Raw genomic sequence first — 23,807 nt, 5'->3', positions numbered from 1 at the left:
TTCCTGCTAAAAGCTCCTATTTATGTTCAAACGCTGAATATGGTGCCCAGCTGAGCAAGCTGAAAGCAGGTCTGGGTTAAGAGACTTCAGGCTGCCAGCGCCTTCATTTCACTTCTTATTATTACTGGGTGCATCTCCACGAGATGCTTTACTGCATAGTAACATAGTTTATTATGCAGTGAGAATATGCAGTATCCTAATAACACTGAACAGTAGCATGTCACAGCATGGACAGTGCTAATACGCAACTGTGCAGTAATATTTGTCTACTGTACAGTTTCATCACTAAAAAGGCATTCATCAGCATTTAGTTAGTACTTCATTAAGTACTAAATTAGATGTGCAGTAATTACTGCACATTAATGAACTTATAGATATGCCCAGTAAGCGTGTACATCTATATGTGTACATTCCTACTTTGCAGTAAACCTTGCTAATCATGAGTAAATTTGCTACCTGCAAATGCAAGTAGCAAATTTACTTGCGATTACTTACTGTGCAGTAGCGTTCATGTAGACACCTGATCACAAACAAGTCTGCTCCAGGTCAGCTGGCCACCAGGGAGCGGGAGATTTTTCCCTGCCCCCAGGAACTGCCTGCATCCAGGGTGGGCTCTGCCATTGGAGCCTGGTTGGGATTTATGTCCCCCTGCCCTGGCATCAAGGATCTCTGAGCCCCCACCTCCAATATTGCAATCAGGGAGCAGGGGCTGAGAGATCCTTATCTCTCAACTCCCACTTTGCCATCACAGTTGGGGAGCAGGGAACTGGGAGCTCTTTATCTCCCAGCACCAGCTCCATGACCACGGAGCCGGTCCTGGGGGATCCTTATCTCCCAGTGCCAGCTCTGTAACCATGGGCCCAGCACTGGGAGATCCTTGTCTCCCAGCCCCCAGTTCACCATCGTGATCATGGAGTGGGGGGAGGGGGGAGGGGCTGAGAGATCCTTATCTCCCAGTGCCAGCTCTGCAACCAGGGTGCCAGCACTGGGAGATCCTTATCTCTCAGCTCAAGCTCCACAACTGTGGGGCTTGGGCTTGGAGATAAGGATCTCCCAGTGCCAGCCCCACAATCGCAGAGCCAGCACTGGGAGCTCCCTGCTGGTGGGTGTGCGGGCCAGGAGCGATCCGGGCCCTTTTTGTGCTCTGCGCGTGCTGTGGCCAGCAGCCCGGGCAAGCTGGATCGGAGAGAACAGACGACACGCTAGAATTAGTCACGGACGCGTAATGGTTGATTCAAGATTGTTTACTTACACCGAAGATGGTCGCAGTGTAGGCTGGACAGTTTCCCAGGTACAGCTCCGCTTAAATCCTCATTTGAGGACTCAGACAATATTCAGATCACTCCCACGGAGTTGTCGAGGCTTCGTGGATCCTTTTGCGCACAGGGAGAGGGGTACGTCGAAGGATTGCGAACGGCCACGGGGAGAGGCTAGAGGCTGGTCAGACCTCTGTTGCCTTCTTGAAATGCGCTGGGTCCGATAGGCTCCGCAGCGCTTAGAGATCTTCACACAGCGTGAAGTCTCCTCCTCCTGATGTTCGTGGAGTCCTCCCTTGCGGGGGTTCTCCTTGGAGTTCTCCAACTTGGGCGGAAACTACCCAAGCCTTTTATACGGCTAGCAAGCCGCCACGTGTGAATAATTTCACGCAAGACAATAATGGGGCTCGAATTATAATACAAATGGCGGGAACTCTTTGCAAAGTGCATTTCTGTGCTGCAAAGAAGAAATGCACACTGCAAAGAAAGCTTCAAACGGCGGGAAAATAATTCAGTGGTGCCAAAGCGCACATAAAAACAAAAACCACACCTTTGGGTTGTGACAGTGGGGTCTGGGGAGCCTGTTCCCTGCCCAGCTCAGTGATTGCACACCTGGGTAGGGAAGAGGCTGGGGAGCCCATTCTTCACTCAGCTCTATGTTCATGGAGCTGGGTGGGGAACAGGCCCCCACCCCACAGTCATGGAGTGGGGGTGGGATCTGTCCCAGTCAGAGCATGTCCCAGCTCCATTACTTGATTGGGTGATCAAGGCACAGGGCTTGAAAAGAGTTGCAGAGGTAGAGTAGGTCTCAGCCCCCTCCCCAATCCGCTGGTGGGGTGGCTAACAGCAAGCTAGCAGCTAGCTGCCCTACCAATAGATTGCAACAGAGGGCTGGGACCTGCCTCTCCCCTACCGCTCTTTCCAAGTCCCCTGCCCCTAATTGGGGAGCCAGGGCTAGGAGCTCCCTGCTGCTGGAGCAGGACTTCATTGTCCCTGCCTCAGCAGCAGGCAGCCCCCTGGGGCAGGAAGCAATGTTCCAGCCCCAGCCAGGAGACAGGTCTCTCCTGGTCCAGTGCTCCCTGCCAGCCCCTGCTCTAGCACCCAGGGGGAGCCTAGAGCTCCCCCTGGTGGTGGCAGGGGCCCATTGCAGAGCCCCAGGAAGCAGGGGCAGTTTGCTGCCATTAGCAGCAAATCTGTTCCTGCTTCCCTGCACACGTGGAATGCCTACCTGGAAGCGTTTACTTGCAAGTAGTTTACTGGACTCTCAGCTCTACAAACCCCACGATGACATAGATTATAGGGAAACAAAGTCTCTAGTTATTCCTTATATGTTTTATGTTGAGTTGAACAAAATCAGTGCCCAGCTGTACAGGCCAGTCTTGATCAAGTTTTGAACAGAAACCATCAAATAAAATTTCATTTGATATTTAGCCAAGGAATTTTCTATTCTATTATGTTAGATACAAACTCCTCAGAAGTGACATCTAAGGTAATAGAAATATTTTGCTGTCTTTAAGCTTTCATTGTCTGAAAAGGTTTTATATATTTCCTTTTTCCCATCATTAGTAGGCATAAAAAGGAACAATAATACACAAAAGCAGATCCCTCCAATAATGGAACATGGGATGGATCTCACAGATACAGAGGACCTTCTGCGAAGTTCAATACATTTTCATGCCCCTTGCCTTCACTGCAGCTTTATGAGGCTCAATAACTCACAGCCTCAGGCCCCAAATGAAAGCAATTATCAAGATTTCTAAGTTTTACTTTCTAGGAACTTCTTTAGAGTCAACATTGAAGAAGACAGAGATAACATGTTTGTTTGAAATGTGTCTCTAGAGAAAACCTCATGCAACGCACATCTCTGTTTTGTGATGATCCAAAGTCATGCCCCTCATAACTTCTAAGCATGGATGTCGCTCAGATAACCTATTCCATGTCTTCATTCCTGATCATTAAAGTCACAGAAGTGGGGGTTGTAAAGAAAAGGAAGGGTGGGAGAGAATGACATTAATCAGAGTGATTGCTTGACAAAGTATATGGATAAAAGACCTTGTATCAACATTTCTCAATGAAATTTACAGCTCTGTTGAAGATTAAACAAATTCAAGGGCCAAAGGTACCAATCTCAACTGGTAACTAAGTTACACATTAATCAAAATCCAAGTCACCACATGATCATACTTTAGTTCCTTCATAACGAATGTGTAACCAGTAACCTAAAATCCTGTCTTTTTGATGCAGCAATGACTGAAAGCATTAACTACTCATGAGTTGGCTTTCTTTATATTTTTGCCTCAACTAGAAAAGTTAAGTGAAGTTAACAAATGTAATTATAGTTACAATCACAAATATATTTATATGAGGATATTCTGGGAATGAGCTGAGTCAGTTATAAGATCATTTATTCAAGTAATTTTGAGACCTTTTGAAATATTCGGCCTTTCTCTCTTATTTAATTAATCTCTCTCTCAATAAAGTATTCAACAGCTCCCCATGGCCATCACAGCTGCAGGAAGTGGCCAGCCAAAATGTCTCATCTCAAAATGAGAGAACGTTTTCCTCTTAAACAATATTCTAGGCCAATAAGTCTCAACTAGCATGCTGCTGCAGCCTTGAGATCCTTTCAAAGATGGTGCAGGGTGCCACACAACATTAATCCTATTTGGTGTGCAAACATGACTGGAATGATAAACCCAGAGATTTCAAATAGGAATTTATAGTGCTAGAAACATTCTGACCTGTGGCTATCTTTTTCAGTTCTTTGGAACAAAAGAAATGCTCTACTACTTTTTGTAGTAAAAAAATTAGTGAAAAGTGGAAACTGGCATGTTTGAGGTATGCCTCAATTCTAACAAGGAGTGCCTCAAGCCAAACAAGGGGTACCTTGAGTCCAAGAGGTTTAGGATCACAGTTCTAGGCAAATAAATTCATTTTTGTTACAACAAAATGCTAATTTAATCAAAAAGTCCTGGTGACACCATAAGCCACAAAGAAATTATATTAGCTATCCAGAACCATTTTAGTTCATTTTCTCTTCTCTTTTATAATTCTGTCTTTGATCATATTAACTTGTATTCTTCACCCCTCTTTACCTGAATCCTTATGGGAATAAGAATTTACTGCCTAGCAATATCCTACTAACATGTTCTGTTTTTAGATAAGAACACTAAGCAAGAACTTTATAACTTCAGTGTCAAATCTGTTAGACCAGGGGCGGGCAAAGTCTAGCAGTATCTTGGCCCCAGAGCTGCTCCCCACCAAGCCGCATGCTCTGCCAGTGCTGCTGGGGATGGTCTTGATGGAAACCATGGCCCCGCGCTGTCACAGCTCTGCTGCTTCTGGCATTTCCATGGAAACTGGCTGCAGTGACACAGGTAGGGGTTGCTGGGAAATGGAGTCCGGCCACTGTCCAAATCCGCCATTTTGCCCACCCCTGTTCTAGATCCATAACATCACAAACTTCCGCCATTCACTGGAAGCTGTATGTCACTGTGGGCAGTGGTTGTAGGATAGTTAGAATAAACTTACAAATTAAATAGATCAGATACATACTCTAAAACATTTTTACAATGTCTCATCATGACCATGTAACTCAAAATAAAATAGCATTCACAGAGAGCTGCCAAAAATATTACAGCTGAGATTAAAATGTACATTAAATGCACTGTTACATCAGTGCAGCAACTGAATTTTTATATAAAAATGTGTGTATGTATGTATGTGTGTGTATGTGTGTATGCGTATGTAAGTGTGTATGCATGTGTGTGTGTATACATACACCCTTTTTTTCTACCTTACCTAGAGGAAACTATTGTCTCAAGGGTTGAAAATTTTGATTTACAGTTGATAACTAGAATTGGTCAGACAAACTTCAACTGCATCCTTGTCCACAAGGGAAAAAAAAAACAAGTCCATTTAAACTGAAATGTTTGATGAAGTCATGTTGATTTATTTTTTCAGAGAAAAACTGGAAAGCCAAAATTCTGCAAATGTCAGAAATGCCTGGTTTTGTGGACAACAGAACAATAAAATGCTTTCATCAGCAGTACAAATCAATCATTGAGCAATGTATGTGATTTACAACAGTCCTTCTTAATGCCAGGAAACAATGTTAACTGAGGCCAGCACATATCACAGCCAGCACAGCATTTGGGTTATTCAATGTTTTTTCATAGATTTGTAGATTATTAGGGGCTAGACGGGACCTTGTAGATAATCAGGTCCAGTCCTCCTGCACTAGGCAGGACACAATGTGATTTGTCACAACGTGAAGCTTTGGAAGGGAAAATCCATGAATAGAAGAGAAGTTATGTTAAAAATAAAAACTATTTACGATAAAAGAGAAAAGATTTCCTGCAAACAAACTTGAAATTTTCCAGGCTCTGTGATAGCCTACACCGAAACATCTATAATTCCCAGTACTTAGAGCCTTCGTCATGTATTTTCAGTGCAGTACAGTATTTTAGAAATACTGCACCCAGGGAATGTTATAAGTGTACATAAAAGATATCCAAACAGCCTATCACAAGTAACAAATATCACCCCTTTGAAACCAATTCTACATGCTTTAATTTATTCATTTATCAAAAGTCTAGAAGAACAGAGAGGCCTTGCAGCATACCCATTCATTCGCATTCTGTAAGATGAAAAAGAGAAACAAGTTCTAAAGTGATGAAGCCATGTTGTATTGATAGAAGCATGGCTTTACTGATCTGAAAGCAGACAGCTCAAGAACCTCAGCTGATATCAAAAGCTGTAATATCATACAGGAAGAGATGTGATCTCATGAGGGCAGGAGCCAAACCACTTAGAAAAGCAGAGCTGAGACAGATGCTATTTACAGTAAAGATTAGCAACAGGGCAGACAAGCAAAGACAAATATAAGCCAAAAAAGGGTGATTTCACATGAAAGCAAGTAATTTTCGTTGACAGTTAAAACAGGATTTCTGCATATTGTAACAATTGTTTGACAAACTTATTGAGATTATTTTAAAGTTATGCTGGAAATTCAGTAAACAGAGACTTACATAAGACAAATACAACAAGGCGAGATGAAAGATCTTGTAAAGAACAATAAACGGGCACAAGGATGTATAACAAAATTGTCAAATGTGGTATAGTGACACGAGAAGAAGAACAAGGTATATTTCAGCAGGCCGGTGATATGTCTTTCAGCAGATGAAAGCCCAGCAAAACTAGAAGATGGGCCATACCAAAGCCACTGTCCATGCCAAATGGTGATGTACCCATAAATACATACACTTATCTGTACTGGAAGATAGGGACATTCTGAAACTTTGAATGTTCTAATACAGTAGAACACCAAACAACTGGGCTAACTGGAACCAATGCTTGGATGGTTATAAAACCATGTGATTGATTGGTAGTTGTATGATATAACTGTTAACCCAAGTTTTCCTGTAGCATTATAAATTTAGTAAAACTACTTTAACTGTAACACTATTGCACTCAAGATTAAACTTCCAGCAATTTAGCTCATTTGTACTGCTACAGAATCATGCAGAGTAAAAACATAACCATTAGGCCCCTGCTAGTCAGCAGCTATTCGATCTGGCTTTGGATCCAGCCACTTTGGATGCCAGGGATCCTATCCAGAGCTCCAGACCGGGTTCCTGCTTCGATCCGGCCTCGGAGATCCGGCCATAGAGTATAATAGGGAATCCATGAAATATCTATAACTTTGTTGTTTTTTGTCTAATTTTGATTAAACTTGCAGGGGTGGTAGCCTCTGCTGAGAGCATGGAGCTGGCCAAGATTCATGAAGATAGATACAGGGATTTGGGGAAACTGAACCCTAAATTCCTGAAAGCAAAACTCATTTCACGTGTACATGTTAAGCCACAGTGGAGTGAAAACTGCACGGGTGGTGACCCCTGGTGAGGCCACAAAGCCTGCCAAGTTTCAAGAAGATCGGTGGAGGGGTTCAGGGGAAACTGCACCCCAAATTCTTGAAAGCAAAACTCATTTCACGTGTACATGTTAAGCCACAGTGGAGTGAAAACTGCACGGGTGGTGACCCCTGGTGAGGCCACAAAGCCTGCCAAGTTTCAAGCTGAAAGGTGCAGGGGTTTGGGGGGAGCTGCACATCAAGCTGCTGACAGGCAAAACTTGTGACATAGATGCCCCTGTGTGTGATAAGGCTCAGAGGGCTGAAAACTGCACCTATCTGCTCAACAGCTGGCAGGCTTTGTGGCCTCACCAGGGGTCACCACCCCTGCAGTTTTCAGCCTGCTGCACCTTAACACACACAGGGTCATCTATGTCACGAATTTTGCTTGTCCACAGCTTGAGGTGCAGTTCCCCCCAAACCCCTACACTGATCTTCTTCAAACTTGGCAGGCTTTGTGGCCTCACCAGGGGCTACTACCCCTGCAGTTTTCACCCCCGTGTTGTAACACGTAGATATAACATGAGTTTTGCTTTCAAGAATTTGGGGTGCAGGTCCCTCTGAAACCCTGCACTGAACATCTTGAAACTCGGCAGGCTCCATGCTCTCAGCAGAGGCCACAACCCCTAAAAAGTTCATCCAAATCAGACAAAAAACAACAAACTTATAGATATTTCATTGTTTCCCCATTATACCCTATGGACAGATCTCCAAAGTGGCTCCGAAGCTTTTCCGAAGTGCTTTGGAAGCTCCAAACCACTTTGGAAAGCCTAACGAAGCCAGCACTTCAATCCAGACATGCTGCTTTGGATGCCAAAGCATTTGAAGCTCCTACAGATCCAGAGAACAGTCCAAAGCCTCACACAGCCCTAATAACCAGTGATGCATACACCTATGGAGCATCTCCCTTTTGCCTGTAGGACTAGGGACAGAAATTACACATAAATCAGTATAAGTGATCAGAACCCACTTCAAATCAGTAACACAACAGAAGTTCAGTGCACATAAAGTGATTTCAAAATGCCTGAAACTGGTTTAAACTGGTGGCCGCATTTCCAGAATCAGAAGTGAATGTCTGTTTACTTGCTTATTGGTTCAATCTACACAGCTTAAACTAACCTGTGAAGATTGAATCAATTCAGTCTCGGACTTTTTGACTGTCTGTACTTAGCCTAGAAGGACTTGAGAGAGATAAGAAGGAGAACATATTTTCTCTCTGGCCACAGAGAGTAGGACAGAATCAATGGCTTGAAGTTGCAGCAAAGCAGGTTTAGATTGGACATCAGGAAAAACTTCTTCCTGGAAGTTGTGGACTGGAAAGGGGAGCTGGACAAGCTCTGGAAGTTGTGGACTCACCATGACTGCAGGTGTTCAAGAAGAGGTTAGACATCCACTGACTGGGGATGATATAGGTGTAGCTATGACTACGTTCTACTATGGCTATTTCCCACGCTTCTAAACTTTGCTGGTTCCCCCTGCCCATTTTCTGCTACATTCAGCAGGGTGTTTATAAGCCTTCCTCAGAGGCATTGAATGTTGACTGCAAACAAGGCTGGGGACTTTGACTGGGGTGTGCCAGTGGTCCTGCTAGGACTTAAAACCAGAGGTTCCTGGCTAGAGGGTCTTGCTCCTCCACTCAGGGCCATACTAATTCGCATATATGGGGTCAGGAAGGAATTTTACCACATGGTCAGATTGGTATGGACTGTGGGAGGTTTTTCCTTCCACTGTTGTGGGGGGCATGTCCCTCTACCTGAGATCTCTTGAGCATATATTTACAACCTTTTACAGAAGCAGGAGGTTGGCTGCTATGGTTCCCCTGTTTTACCTATGGCAGGTTAGGGTGTTATGTCTTGTGTTGGGTCAGGTTTGAGGGTAGTTTTATGTGGAGATTAGGTTATGGATTTATAAAAGATAGTTTGGATAGGAATGATCCTTCCTCAGGCAGGGGGTTGGACTAGATGACCTCTGGAGGTCTTAATCAGTGGGTATTAGCATATAAGGGAATTCAGAAGGGTATTTTTTCTAGCTTTTACAATTACCGAGATATTTCCTGATCAAAAAGGAGCAAAAAGTCTCTATAGAACCTTAAAAAAAGAAAAGAAAATGTGCTATAGTGGTAACATGTGGTTTATTGGAGTGCAGTTCTTTGATGTTCTAATGTAAAATGATGGCTGGCAAAAAAGAATCAAGACAAAAGGTAATATGCAAAATAAAGAGCTTGAAATACAAATACTTCTTGAAAGGAAAGGTAAAACATAGTCTGTATACAGCAGATTTAGGAACATTTTGCTCATATTCTAAGCATCTGGTTTTGGGTAGAAAGCTCTACATAGCACCCATAAACGAAGTGTCTATTCTAAAATTAAACTCTTCTGTAATAGCACTTACAACAATGTGCTATTTTCCCTGCTTTCTGAGATAGGAAGAGGGGGTCTCTAATGTGCATAATGGGGTCCCTTTAATCCCCATCATAGGAAAGCGGAGGCAGACCCCTTTAAGGGGAGCCAGACAGGCTGGAGGCCATGCCCCTTAGAGAAATATAAGGGAAGGGCCCCAGCAGTGGGAAGGCAGAAAGGCCCTGACCAGGGAAAAAGACAGAGCTCCTGGTGAAGGAGGAGAAAGAGGAGGAGAGACCCAAGGGAAACAACCATGAGTAAAGGTGAAGAAAAACTGAGTGAAGCCTAATAAGCCAGAAGCTTGGCTCTAGGCTTCTCCAGAAGGATTAATAAGCATGAATTGGAGGGGACTGACCGGAGGGGTGGGTGGACACTAGAGGACTTACTAGATGGGGAACACTCCAACAGAGGGAACAGTCCAACAGAGGTATACAACAAAAATAAAGGGACACTAGGCAGAAGGTCCAAATCAGGAGGCCCAGTAAAACCACATGTCCCATTGACCAGACTCTCCTTCTCTTCAGAGACCCACACACTGAATAAGAACAAGACATAGCAGGCAAGATGAGCAGGAATACCTGAGGAGAAGAAAAGGCTAGACCAGCCCGGGTGGTATCATACCTAGAGCAGGAAGGTGTGAGCCAGTACACATGGAAGAACAGGAATCAGGATTCCTAGCAATTATTCCACTGAAGGGTATCAAGTGAAATAATGGTGGACAGTGCATAAACATGAAATCAGCTGGTCTCATAACTAGGGGAATGGTTAATATGCTCACATTTATGTTAACTCAAAGTCCCGAGGAAGGATCTTTGAAGACATGGAGGGATGATGTCATGACAAGCTTTTCAACACAGTACACAAAGAAATAAACATAAAATTCCTATTATTAAACTTGAGTCATTTGCCTGATTTGTCTCTCCCTTGTTACCAAGTTTTATACCCCAAAACCAAAATATTTTAATTAGGTCTTACTATGCAAATTCAGAACATACTTCGAAACCCTGTTGGGATAGACAAGATGTTCCATCCTAGGTCCTGACTCTATCACAATTTTAAAAAATTGTTTGCTCAAGAAATATGCACATGTGTCAGGCTTGCAGCAACATGGACAGCAGTCTGTTTTGGCCAATGGAGTTATTCATTATAGCACTGTGTGCCTACAGCTGTCACATAGGTATTGTTCTGAGCTCTTTACTCTTTCTTCAGGATACAAGTAAGGTCCTGTTACATGTTAATTTTCAGCAGCTCTTGGAGTTCTTAACCCCTGGACAGTCCACACATTAGCACATGACACTAGTTTTAAGCACCTGGTAGGTAGCTTGGCGGGGTTTAGGTTGTAGCCGTGTTGGTCTAAGGACATAGGCAGACAAGGTTCCTTGGGTGAATTTGATATCTTTTATTAGACCAACCCAAGTAGTTGGAGAAAAGTTATTAAGTAAGCTTTCGGGTTCAAAAACCCTTTGTCAGGCTAAGGAAGTTTCTGCAGTTGGTATGTGCTCTTCCTGGATGGAATGAAAAGTAAAGAAGCCAGAGGCTGGGCTGGGGAGTCAGTTGCCAGGCAGATTATAATGTATCAAAAATCCAATGTCTATGTTTAGTCCATGATCTCTAGTATCCAGCAGGTTGATGAAATGGAGCTCATAGGCTCGTCTCTGGGAAGTGTTGTAGATAGCTTAAAATTATGCCACCCCATGACAGGTTTCTCTCTTATCCATGTTACTCAGCTTGTGCTACATTAATGTGAGGCCACTCCCTAGAGATAAGGCACCCAAGTTTCAATCCTCCAGCACCCCATGATGCAGTGTCTCCTACCCCAACCTCCTGTTCTGTGTGGACAAACCTTCCATCCCCTGAAATCTACTTGAACTCTAATTGAATTTTTTGCATTGTGCAGAAGCTGGCTGGCCAGCTGTTAGGGAACAGACTGGTCCAGGAGGGGAGGCTAGGGATAGGGTAGGGGGAAATAAGTTAGAGGGCCAGACTGGGTCCCTGTGATCTAGGGCTTCCTTCTCAGGGCAGGGGCAGTAGCTCCCCCAAAAGCCCCTTCTCTCACTGCTCCCACCTCCCAGACATCCCTGGAAACATGACCAGCAACCCTCAATCCCAATTCCAATTTATTAAAACATGAGACCATCTTTAATTTACTTCCTCTTTCTGGGTTTTTTTTTTTTTTTTACTTATTATTTTATCCTTAAGCAGCTGACTGGCTTCATTTCACCACCCTTCTCCCATCCTCACTGCCTCTCCACCTTGCATTTCATTACCTACCACTTTCCCATTAACTCTTTGCTTTCCAGCTTCATGTTCCTGCACCACCAATCCTCCCCCGCTGTCCCCTGCAACCCATCTCTCCAACCCACCCCCGCTTCGAGCAGGGATAAAGTTTATCCTGGCTTGCCAGCCCTCTAGTGGCAATTTATACCTGTAGCTCCTAGTCTCTCCTCTGCTTGCCAGCCCATGCCAGTCACAGCTGTGTAGGTCGTGGATAGTCAGAGAAGGTTTTTAGCTTTAACATGTGACTGCTCAAAACTTAAGCTAGCACTAACACAGATCAACATTTGAGCAGCTCAAAGTGCAACATGTAACAAGGCCCTCAATTTACCACAAAGGGGATCGTAACAGAGCACCCTGCTCTGTTACTTTCAAGGGGCTGAGCAGCAGCAGCAAGGCAGCCTGCAGCTGCCTGCAATCCCAATTAGGCACCACTGCCTGATTGGGGAACAGGGCCCAGCTGTTGCCTACAAGTGCAGGGCCCAGAACCGCAAAGCAGCAGCAGTTTGCTACCAGCAGCTGAAGGAACAACACCTGGCTGAGCTACTGATCCCAGAACACCCTAGGAGGTAAGAGCTGGGGCTCTGGGAAGGAGGAAGCCCATGGTCCTGGGTATGACTGAAAATTGCACCCTGCTAGGGATGTGTGGCTTGCTGGGACTGTCTGTGGTGGGACAATCCCCCAGAAATGCCAGGCCAGTTACCTCCCCGGTGAAAGGCATGTATGAGGAACCTTCTGATCCCAGCCCCACATCCCTGGTGGGTTGAGTTCAGGCAGGGTGAGCCCAGGCTCGCAGGAGTCCTGAGGTAGGGTCCAGGTTGGTTGAGGGACCTGGAACATCCCCTGGAGCCTTGGGGAGCTATTAAGGAAGCTCCTGGAGCCAGAGATAAGGGGGTAGCTCAGGGAGGGCAAGGGGACAGGGCTTGGAGCCCCTGTGGAGCCAAGTGCAGGCTTGGAGGTCCAGAGTATTTGAGGCTTTGAGGCCCAGTGTGTGTGCATGTAAAGAAAGAACCCAGGGTGAGGGTGCTGGACCACAAGTTCTGCTGGGGAGTGAGAGTCCTGGTGAGACTCCAATGCTCAGGTCCCAGTGCAAACCACTGGAGGAAACACCTGTGAGGCATGGGACATAATAAGGGGACGTAGAAGTCATGGGTAATGCCTTTAGCATCAGGCAAGTAAATGGGCATCCTCCTGCCTAAGTAACATTGTAATTGTTATCATCAAGGCATGGCAGGAAAGTCAGGCAGGTGGTTTGCCCAGAAGCAAGTGGATGGGCCAACAATCTGACCAGCCCCAGGATGTCCACTTGTTACAGGGATAAAGGGGGACAGTGCAAGAAATATGTTTTTCCCTTCTTGTGACTGATTGCAGATATGCCCATTTCCTTTCCCACTGTTGAATTTTTATCATGTATTAAAAGCTCCCACAGAGCTATGAAATGGGAAGCATTCATTTTATTTGTAAGTTTACAAGCCTTCTCTAATTTACATCAAGCAGAGTAGATAGTGTGGTTTTTCTAAACATACTACTTTGCCCCCCTCCAAACAATCATGATTTAGAGCAATGATTAGCATGAATCAGAATCAATGGCGCTTTATGTACTCACCATGTACCACATGCTTTGCCACTTGGGATCATTGAAAAGAATGGTTTGAGTACCACCAGCTTTATAATCCCTCTTTATCCTTCTTTGACCCACCTGCTGTTGTATCCATTCCACCTGCAAACACGAAAAACATTTGGTAAGTGTTAGGGTTCTATGGAGATTATCAGGAAATGTATGAAATCTTGGGAAGTTTCCTATTACTGAAGTCTAACATTAGAGTTAATTTTGGTAGTGGGAATGCACAGCTTACCTTGGCATTTTGTTAATAAATGAATAGATCCAATTTAGGTAGTACTATAGACCTCCATGCACAACTCTATAAATCCCCTGTTTACAGGAATTCATTTTGGATATCTTTTTGAACAAAAACATCACTTATCATCATTAATTAATACATTCCCCTCATTTTGCATTTATACATCTGGCTACATACACAAAGCTTAATAGTCAGTCATAACAGAAATTAATGGGATTTCCAAAGGCTTATCTTTTGTTATTCTGCTTTGTCAGTTTTTGCCAACAGATATTACTGTAATATGTCTATCCAGTATCTCAATCAACCTTACCACGTGGTGTGAAAAGACCAAAACAAAATTGTAGCTCATTGCAGAGTGGTGTTATTCATAAAGACTCATTCCCTTAAGCTTTCAGGAGCTCTGCTTTATTTAAAATCAAAGTGCTTGCATGATCACGATACAGAGCAACTAGTTACATTACAAGAAGAAACTCATAATACAACCAAATTATAAGATTAAGGTCAAAACCAGGCTTCAAAGTTTGTTTTTTATCTGTCAAACACTTCCTCAACTATTGTGAACACATTCAGAAGGGGCACCATAAAAACTGACACCCACAGTATATAGCACAGGGATTTTCAAACTTTTTTAGTTTAAGTACCCCCAGTGGCTGGATGCTGAGCAGGGGGATGCGGGGGAATGCATACAGGCAGGCGGGGATGGAGCATGGCTGCCTCCCAGGAGCAGGGCCTGGGGGCGGGGTGTGAAAACTCACTGGGCTGGGGTGAGGGCAGCAGCATCCTTCTGCAGGGCGGGGAAGCTCACCAGGCTAGTGTATGGCAGTGGTGGCCAACGCATGTGAGCTTCCCCACCCTGCAGAGGGGTGCTGCTGCCCTCGCCCCACCCTGGCCCTGCTCCTGAGAAGCAGCAGCACTCTGTCCCTGCCCACCCAAGCATATCCCCTAGGACTGGTCCAAGTACCCCCAGGGGTATGTGTGCCCCCGGTTGACAACCCCTGGTATAGCAGATAGGAATCTGGGGTGACTGTGAACATTGTAAGCTATTCTGAGTGAAACCCAATTAAACTTGCATGCTTGTGGTTCACTGACAGTTCCTGTTGCTGGAGAATTGCTTGTATTCAGTAAAACTGTAAATATTCAATTCACATCTTCCTAAGAAAAGCAGCTATTGCCTGCTTGTCACGTGTTCTGCACCTTGCATTCCATGCATGTGCAGGTGTATGCACATATACACGTAGAGACATGGATATACTCCACTTTCAGAGCACATCTTTATTTTCTGGTACCATCAAAGAGACACTTGCTAGAAAAAATATGAATGGCTTCTGCTTGCAGCAGAATATCTTCACCTGTGCATTCTTAACTACTTCAAATCCTGAAATGCTGACCCAGGCAAAATTCCAACTGATTATAACATGAGTTATGCTTGACTGAGAACTGAGTGCCCCATGCTTCTGAAAACAGAGAGACTTAAAACCTTTTAGATTCTCATCAGGATGAAAAGAGAGACACAGTCTGGACTATCTGTGATGTGTTTTACAAGATACCATTTCTATAGATTGGCAGGAGACAGTACAAGAACAGGACCACAGTAATGTCATGGTTTCCCCCCCTGCGCTAAGGAACCTCCCTTCCTTGAGCATTGCTTTAGACTCAGTAATGGTCAGAGAAACCCCAAGGGCCATAGCTCCTGTGCTAGAAACCTGTGATGTCAAGAGGCATCAAGTAGAAGCCTACAAGATCTATTTCATTTTCCGTATTGTTGGGAAGTGATTGAGAAAAGTTGAGCATGTCCTTTTTCTCTTTTCCAATGGGCTTCCTTGCTGGCATTAAATCCATCTTGTAGCTTACTTTCAGCAAGCCTGGGAATATTTACAGGGTTGGCTACTGCCTTCAGATCTTACACATTCCAGAGCGTCATTCATAGAGGGAGGAGAGCTAATCATTATTAGGCACCTCTGACATAGCAAAGTCTTGGATCATGCAAAATGAATAGAGTGTATGTAGCTGGCCAGATGCCAACAGAGAGAGCCAAAGACCTTAGTAAGCACAAAACATAAGGACAGGATAGACTGATTGGCCATGGACGATGGTTTCCCTGGGGACAAGAAGCGGTGGCACACCTTGTGTTGGGGCTACTTGCCCCCAGGAAATGCCTGTGCCACGTGCCCTCTGGCACACAGCCCATTAACCTGGGTGGGGTAGTGGAGGCTGGGGCCAGCACTGACCCCAGTACCCCAACAGCCTTACTTGGGGTCCTGGGGGCCTCCTGGGGCTGCAGCAGTGGTGATCCTGCTGCTTGGAGCCTGGCTGGCAGCTGGAGCATGGCTCAAGCCGGCCAGGCTTTGGTTTTGGGTGGCATGTACTGCCCCCCCCCCTTTTTTTTTTTACAAGGGTTTTTGTTTTTACCCTGGTCAAAACCCCCCTGCATTGCTGCCTTGTGGTGCAGAGAATGGCTGAATGCATGGTAGTGGTGCTGCAGATATGTCTGCAGTGCCACACATTGCATGGCCACGTTCATCTGGATGCAGCCATTGCAGCTAAATAATTTGGGCTTTTTCCTATCAAAAAAGTTGATATTCCCCAGACTTCCAGTGAATGTTTCCTCCATGCTGCAGGCTGGAGAGAGTTCTCTCACTCAGACCTCCTTAATGGAGACCTATTCATTTCCTACTTTTACTCCCAAGTTTGCAGCCCAGCCCCTCATTACACCTGTAAGGCAACCCATGCAGCCCCTTATCTGCCTTCCACCTCTGACTAACTGGTTGAACTAGGTCCTCTTCTTTGAACCTGTTTAAATCTTCCCTTAGTATGTTGAGATCAGAAGGAAGAGAGATTTCTGGAGACCTAACCATGCTTTTCAGGACTTATACAAATACAACCTCCAAATCCTTGTAGATTAGGCTATGATTGCTTACTATTAATCATTTTTAGTAGACCAGGGGGGGTCTCTGCTTTCTGCACTGCAGAAACATTGGCACTCAGCTACTCACAGCAAAAGGCACTAAGCTGCAGTGACATGGTGAAGAGTTACAAATCGCAGTCCACAAAGTAATTTGGGAGCATGACTCCAGTACTGGTGCCAAAAGAGTTTCACAAAGTGAAAACAATGAGCGAGACTGAACAGAAGCTAAGTCTGCACAAAGGAAATTTCCACCATCACTACAGCTGGTTCAGCCCCCTCAACATTGGAAGACCAATGTAAAATAGTGACAGCTGACATTACTGTTGTAAGTGCCATATAAAACAAAGAGAACTCTAAGTTGGGTTAGATCGGGGTGAGCAAAATGGTAGATCCAGCCAGCAGCCAGACTCCATTTCCCCAGTAGCCCTTGCCCCCATCACCGTGGCTGGTTTGCATGGAGACCCCAACAGCAGCAGCACCATGATGATGTGGGGAGGGGGTTTCCACAGAGACTGGGCCCAGCAGCACTGGCAGAAAACACGGCTGGGCGGAGAGCTGCTCCGAGGCTGGGGCTGGGATCTTGCAGGTGTGACAATGTGGTCCAGAGTCAGGGTAGAGCCGCAATCTGCTGCCTGCACACCCTTGCCCGAGGCATTCGGCAGTGGATCACAGCTCTGCCCTGGCTCCAGACCACTGCTGCAAGATCCCAGCCTTGGAGCAGCTCCCACCCAGCTGCATGCCCTGCCAGCGCTGCTGGAGCTGATCTCCATGGAAAGCCTGGACCCTCCTGTCACAGCATTGCTGCTCCTGGGGTTTCCATGGAGACCAGCTGCAGCATCACAAGCAGAGGCTGCTGGGAAATGGAGTCCGCCATAGACCCAATCTGGCCTAGGGGCCAGTCTTTGCCCACCCCTGCGTTAGATGCTTAAAATGGTGGCAGCTATCCTTCTTCAGTCTACAGCTCTCAGTAGAGTTAGAACCATTGTAGTGATGGTGGGTATGTTTTTTGGCAACACTTTTCTAGAGTAAATGGGCCCATACAAAGTGAGGGAGACTGGGAGACATGGAAGCAAGTTTAAGCAGAACCACAGTAACCTGGTTCTGTACAGAGAGAGAGAAAGAGAAGAGTTTAGGGTTTCCTCTGACAAGATAAATTGCCAAACGGTTTATTATTCATTTAAAAAATATGTTCTCTGTATTTGTTTACTGCCTATTCAGCATTAAATATCTGCTGACCGTTAACAATCTGAACTAAAGGCAAAATAATAGTGCTTGTGGAGGTTTGTATCTTCAATAACAAGTGCAGAAACATGGTCTCAGTACATTCCATAAATTGATGTCTCAAAACGTATAATTAATTTCTTTTGTCTTGGTTACTTTTGTCTCAGATCAGATTACTGAAAACACTTATCATACATTCCTTCAGTCCAAACAATCATAATCCTTTTCTTACTGCACCACTTCAGTGTACCTAAAGAATTACTTAGCTGGAAAATACATTTTTATATATGAAATGGAGCTCATTTGTAAATTCATGTTCTTACTCTTTAGCAGTATGTCTATGCACCATAAGCAGAACCTACTCAGGTAAGTTACTGCATTTAACAAAGGAGGTCAGCATTTGCATTTTAAAGAATGTGTTTGTCTAAAACTAGGCTTAGACCGGAAAGATATTCTGGTTGTTTCATGCAATGTGAGTACCTTCAAACCTAATGAAGTCAATTAGAGCAAGCTCTCTGCAGGAGTAGCACTGGAATTTGCAAAATCAGACTCAAACCTGGAATGAAGGGTGGTAGAATACACCACCCTACAATAAAACCAAATGGTTATATATATCATATGTGTCTCTATGTCCATATATGTAGTTGTATGTGTATACATTTTCTAATGGGTGTGTACATGTATGGGTATATGAAGACTCAATAGCATCAAGCTATCACAATACAGTCTGATTCTCCACTACTTTGCGCTATATGTAGTCATTTACACCTGTGCATTCTGGCTGTGAAATCCTGTGTTTCTGATTTAATGCACTCTACATCTGCTTTGCACAGTTGTAAATGACAATATAAGATGTCAGAGACAGAATAATCTGAACCAATATAGCGTGCCTGCTCACAGTCTTGCTTACACTGTTGCTCTGTGGATTTTTAACGAATACCCTCTGCTGGGATCTGTATAATAGTTTTTATAATTGCATTGAGGATGTACTGACACACACATTTGGAGTGTAATTAAAAGCATCACAGGAGACTCATTTGCTTAGCAGAGAAGTTGGTGCATAGAAACATGACATTTCTTCAGTACACATTCCACGGAGCTATAGGGCTTTTTTCCTACTACATTAAAAGGAAAAGCTAGCCAGTTGGTCTGAAATCTAAGCAAGAGTGCCTGATCACAAGATTGTAGTACTGAAGAGTAGGTCAAGACTCAGCAGTTATTTTGAGTGTTCTGTTACATATTTCACTTTAGTTTTCTATATATGTGCTTCACTGCCCAACAGCTGATATATCTTGGATTAGTCTGATTCTGTATGAAACTAATTCATTTGTATTAAAAATATTTTCTTTTAGAAAGTGTCCACATTTTCTTACTCGGAACCTTTGAAGGAAAATCTCTGGAGTAACTGATTATACAGATTCCCAGTCCTTGCCAAAAGGAGATTCTATGAAAACAATGAGGTGCATTTTAACGTTTCCATAAAGTCACTTTTAGCTCAGGGGGAATAGTGCACATTTTCCCATTGACTTCAGCTGCAAACGTTCCATTTCCTGAATGTCTAGAAATCAAAGCCAAGCCAGATTGGAGACCAAACTGTTTTTTAAAAAAATCATCATTTCCAGTCTCACGGGGTGGTTCTGTGGACAATTCGGTTGTTCATAGCTGTGCACGTAATCAATGCCATTGAATAAAACCTGCTCTAAGCTAATCTAGGCTGGCAGGTTTTATTTTAAGGGGCTAAAGAGAACAACTACATTTTATCTTTATGTAAAACAAAGCTATTTTCTCAATTTTTTCTTCTTACTCATTCAATGGAATGCCCCCCAAAAGTTGTCTTCTATATTAAAATCTTCACTAATTAAACAGCTAGCGAAAATGAAAAAGATTGAGGAAAAGGTGTTGGCAAGAGAGGAAAAAACTAATTCTTAATTTGTAAAGTACTAACATGCAATGATTAAATGGAAAAAAGAAACCCATATTTTTGTCATCAATGTAGCTTTCTAAGAAGTTTACCAAAACACTGAAGATTTTAATATACATTCTGCATTTTAATTAAACCATTTGCATGAGGCACTGTTTTGTCCTTGAAGATTCTGCATTATAATTTTTTTAAATACAGCCAGATAGGGATGTTTGAAAAATATTTTATAGGTTTCCATTCACATTAGAAATATGTAGTCGACAGGAATTATTTCTTTGAGCAGATACAATACATGTTAATGCAAGAGGCAAAAAGAATAGCTACAGACAAGCTTAAGACAAAACCTTGCCCTCTGCAGGTAAAAAATGAATTTGGAGAAAAAACAGCATAATAACCAGGGATCTGGATTTTCTGTTTTCCATAAGGAACAAAGTGGATTTCTGGAGTTGCATTCTGTGAGCTAGGAGGCAGAGGAGCTCTGATTTTCTATGATAAAAAATCCAAAATCAAGTACCAAAATTTAAAGGTATTGAGAATTTATTAAATTATTATAGTGATTGAGTCATTAATAGGCTTCCACATTGCTTTAAAATTGTAAATATATCAATAAAACATTGTGTTCAAATGATACCTACGTATAGAATGACTTTTCATTTTAATCACGGATGTGAGATTTTTATCTGAGAATTTGCGATTTGTTTTTGGGGGTTTTTTTCAGTCAGGGGAAACTAGTATTCCTGTTAATAACCACAACGAAGGATTATGCTTTACATCAGTGGGCATGTCTATATCTGACTATTAATGCACTGCACATGAAAAAATTCCGCCGCAGGCTAGTACAGTAAAAGCTCTGTTATCTGGTATCCCCCAGGAATGGGGGATGCCGGATAACAAAATATGCCAGTTGAATGGCCTGGGCCACTGCTTCTCCGGCTGCGTCTGGGGCATCCCTCCGCCCCTTCCGCCGCATTGCCACCCCTGCTGCAGGGCATGGGGAATCTTTTAGAAAATTTAAAGTTACATTTTAACCTATATATTTTTGTCATCTTAGGGCCAATATTTTCACCCAAAACTTTTTAATTCCTTCTAACTTCAATAGGAGGTTTGTCCAAGTAAGACTTAAGTTACACACTATAGCATTTGCCACCTACACTGACTTAAAGATAGAAGTGAGGTTGGAACTAAAGGTGGCAGAAGACTTTTAAGGAAAGAAATAGAGAATGAATATGTGGTGGGACCCCTTCAGGACATTAATAAGTATCCTAGAATTGCTTCAACAGGTCATGCTAAATAGATGTCATATGCTCTTCTAAAGCATTATATAATGGTGTCTACTTTCTATGTCACAAATTGTATTTAAGTTTTGTACTGCTAGCACTGCCCAGAAGCATCCTCAGCTTGTACTTCACATTCTAACGGTACATCAAATATTCGGGACATAATGGTCTATACTCATATCTTATTTCTCAGCGCTACCCATCATCAGTAATTTAGTGTTTTAGAAGGTGTTATGCATACCATACATGATTTTAAAAAATCTTAGTGAGCTCTTCAAGTTATTTTGAAAAAGTAATACTTTAAAAATTTCATAGTTTTAGAAAACAAGCATTTTTTTCTAACCTCTATACAGTAATCCTAGGCTGTCACTGCCAACAGTCAGTCTGCACATAAAAATAGATGAAGATGGTAGGATAAAGTAGCTGTTGACATAGGTCAAAAGCATGGGAAATTATTGCAGATACCATTTCATAAACCGCAGGGGTCTCAAGTTGGATAAAAAGTCAATGAATCCAACAGCGCTAAGTGATGCATTTTCAGTGATTGACAAAGTGCTTCTTCAACAGGGGTCAATGACTATTCACAATCAAAGCAGTTGCCATAATTATGCTACACACGTTCCGAAAAAGCAAGATAAAAAAAAAAAAACGCATATCAGGACAAGTTGAGGGACAGAGGGGAAAAAAGAAAGGTGGAAAATGTTAAAATTACCACTTGTGCCACTCCAAGTATGTCCTATATAACAGAAGGGCAGGTTACAGTAGTTTGACATGTGAAGCAAAGCTGCTGAAAGCTTTATCAGGAATTCAGTGCATATTCTTCAAGTCTGACTGCCATGGAAAAGCCAAGCAGATCTGTTGTGAATGTTTGGATTCGCAAGTAATCCATCCTTCCATCACTGAAATACACATATCATAGCCTCATACTCACACATGTATTGTTAAATTAGGTCCTTTTATTATTTTCAAATTTACCTAAAAATCCTTTGCACTTGTATAGTACTCTCCCAGTGAGGATCTCAGAGCACTATATAACAATCAATCACTTTGGTGATGTAGTTGAATGTTGTTATCCCTGCTTTACAGATGGGAAGCTGAGGAACAGCAACATGAAAAGGACACAGCTCTGGGGAGAGACCCTGTGCACAGCCACAGCCCGGAAGAGCTCAATGACTTCCAGAAGTACTGGGAAACACCATCACCATGCCACGCTTTTAGAAAAACACAGCTTGCTCCCTGCCCCTGCAGTTGGCCAGTGCTGGTGAATGATATGACATGTAAAGTACAGTCCCCAGTGTATGGAGAAGCCCTCATTCTTCAGCTCTGGCATTTATGACTATAACAATGTGGGTAGGGCTAAGAAACAGCAATATTAGGCCCTTTGCATCCTCTTCTGTTAAGTGCTACATAGAGGCCCTTTGCAATGATAAAGTGAAACTGCATAGCAAATCTGTGGCAGAGGTGAGAATGGGTCCTGATTTTCAGTCTGGTGGCTTTAATATAATGCTAGCCTTTTTCCTTAAAACTGCCTTTTTAAAATAAGTATGTTTAAAGAGGTTTATTTTTTCTGTATCATCGTTAAAATCTGGGTCTATGGTAACATGTTCAAATGCTTCTGAAGCAGTTATAGAGATAACTCAGCCTTTAAAAAGTAAGAAAAGATTCTTGCTGGAGCTACTCCAGCTTCCTAACCATACTGAACAAGTTTATAACTGCTCAAAAAATACAAGAACATAGATCTTTGAAATACCTACAGCCAATCACTTTGTTTTTTGTGATACTGAAGGCTAAGTTGACACCATTTGATTAAATACAGCAGGGGTTTTCAACCTTTTTTAACAAGTGTAGCCCTTCTGTCTCAAAGTTTCACCTCATGTATCCCTTTATATTTTTCTCTTGTTTTTAGTGGGGGTGCAGATCAAGGCCCCTGTGGTGAGGGAGGGAGTGGGGCTGGACCTGGGGCAGAGGTAGGCGCTGCACAGCCAGGATGCAGTGCGGGATGGAGCCACAAGAGCAGTTCATCCAGGGGGTGTTGGAGTGGGGTGGCTGCTGCCGCTGCGCGCACCCCAGCACAGGCCCAGGGAGCATGTGCCCCCAGATCTGCGCGTGGGGCAGAGGCAGCTACTGCTGCAGGCTGGACTCTGCACCCAGCTGTCGATGGCCCAAGAGCTGCACAATGCCACGTGCCTGTTGCCACCGGGCGGGCAGGGGACAGACACACAGTTGCACACAAAGACGCAGACACAGACATGCACAAAGACACACACAGAGATGAAGGCACACAGACACACACGCAGATGCAGACACACATACACACACACACACACACACAGATGCAGTTAGACACACATGCACAGATATACACAGAAACACAAACAGACACCTCCCCCAGCAAGGAGGTGCTCTGGTGTACTGCGTAGGGCTGGCGGCACCCGGGGCGCCCCTCCCCCTGCCCTGGGTAAGAAGCAAAGTATGGAAACACACAGGGGGAAGATACCACCTCTGTGCCCCAGGGAGTGCTCCATCCCCACCCACCTGCACCCCCTACAGCCTTTCTAAGTACTCCTAGGGGTACACACACCCCCAGTTGACAACCCCTGAAATACAGTATTAATGTAACTGATATGGAGCTTGCATAATCTCTCAAGTTTCACTGTACCATGAGGGTTAGTATTAATACTGCATTAAACATAAAATAGTATGTCATTATTTTATCAAACATATGCCTAAAGTTGCATCTTCTTATGAATTCTAATCTCAAATACAGAATCAAGTGTCTTT

At 43.7% G+C, this 23,807-nt stretch overlaps 1 protein-coding gene across 1 annotated transcript in view; it reads right to left on the bottom strand.

The window, feature by feature from the left end:
* The window catches only part of PCSK5 (proprotein convertase subtilisin/kexin type 5), a 380,395-nt gene that overhangs the window by 302,321 nt on the left and 54,267 nt on the right, over positions 1–23,807 (bottom strand). Inside the window, exon 5 of the mRNA XM_006029202.2 lies at positions 13,447–13,560. Within this exon, the coding sequence (XP_006029264.1) occupies positions 13,447–13,560 (114 nt within the window). The remainder of the gene's footprint in view (positions 1–13,446; positions 13,561–23,807) is intronic.

Source organism: Alligator sinensis, unplaced genomic scaffold (assembly GCF_000455745.1).
Source record: "Alligator sinensis unplaced genomic scaffold, ASM45574v1 scaffold204_1, whole genome shotgun sequence".
Lineage (NCBI taxonomy): Eukaryota > Metazoa > Chordata > Crocodylia > Alligatoridae > Alligator > Alligator sinensis.
The sequence above is the reverse complement of the archived record's forward strand: the minus strand, read 5'-3'. Positions and strand labels throughout refer to the sequence as shown.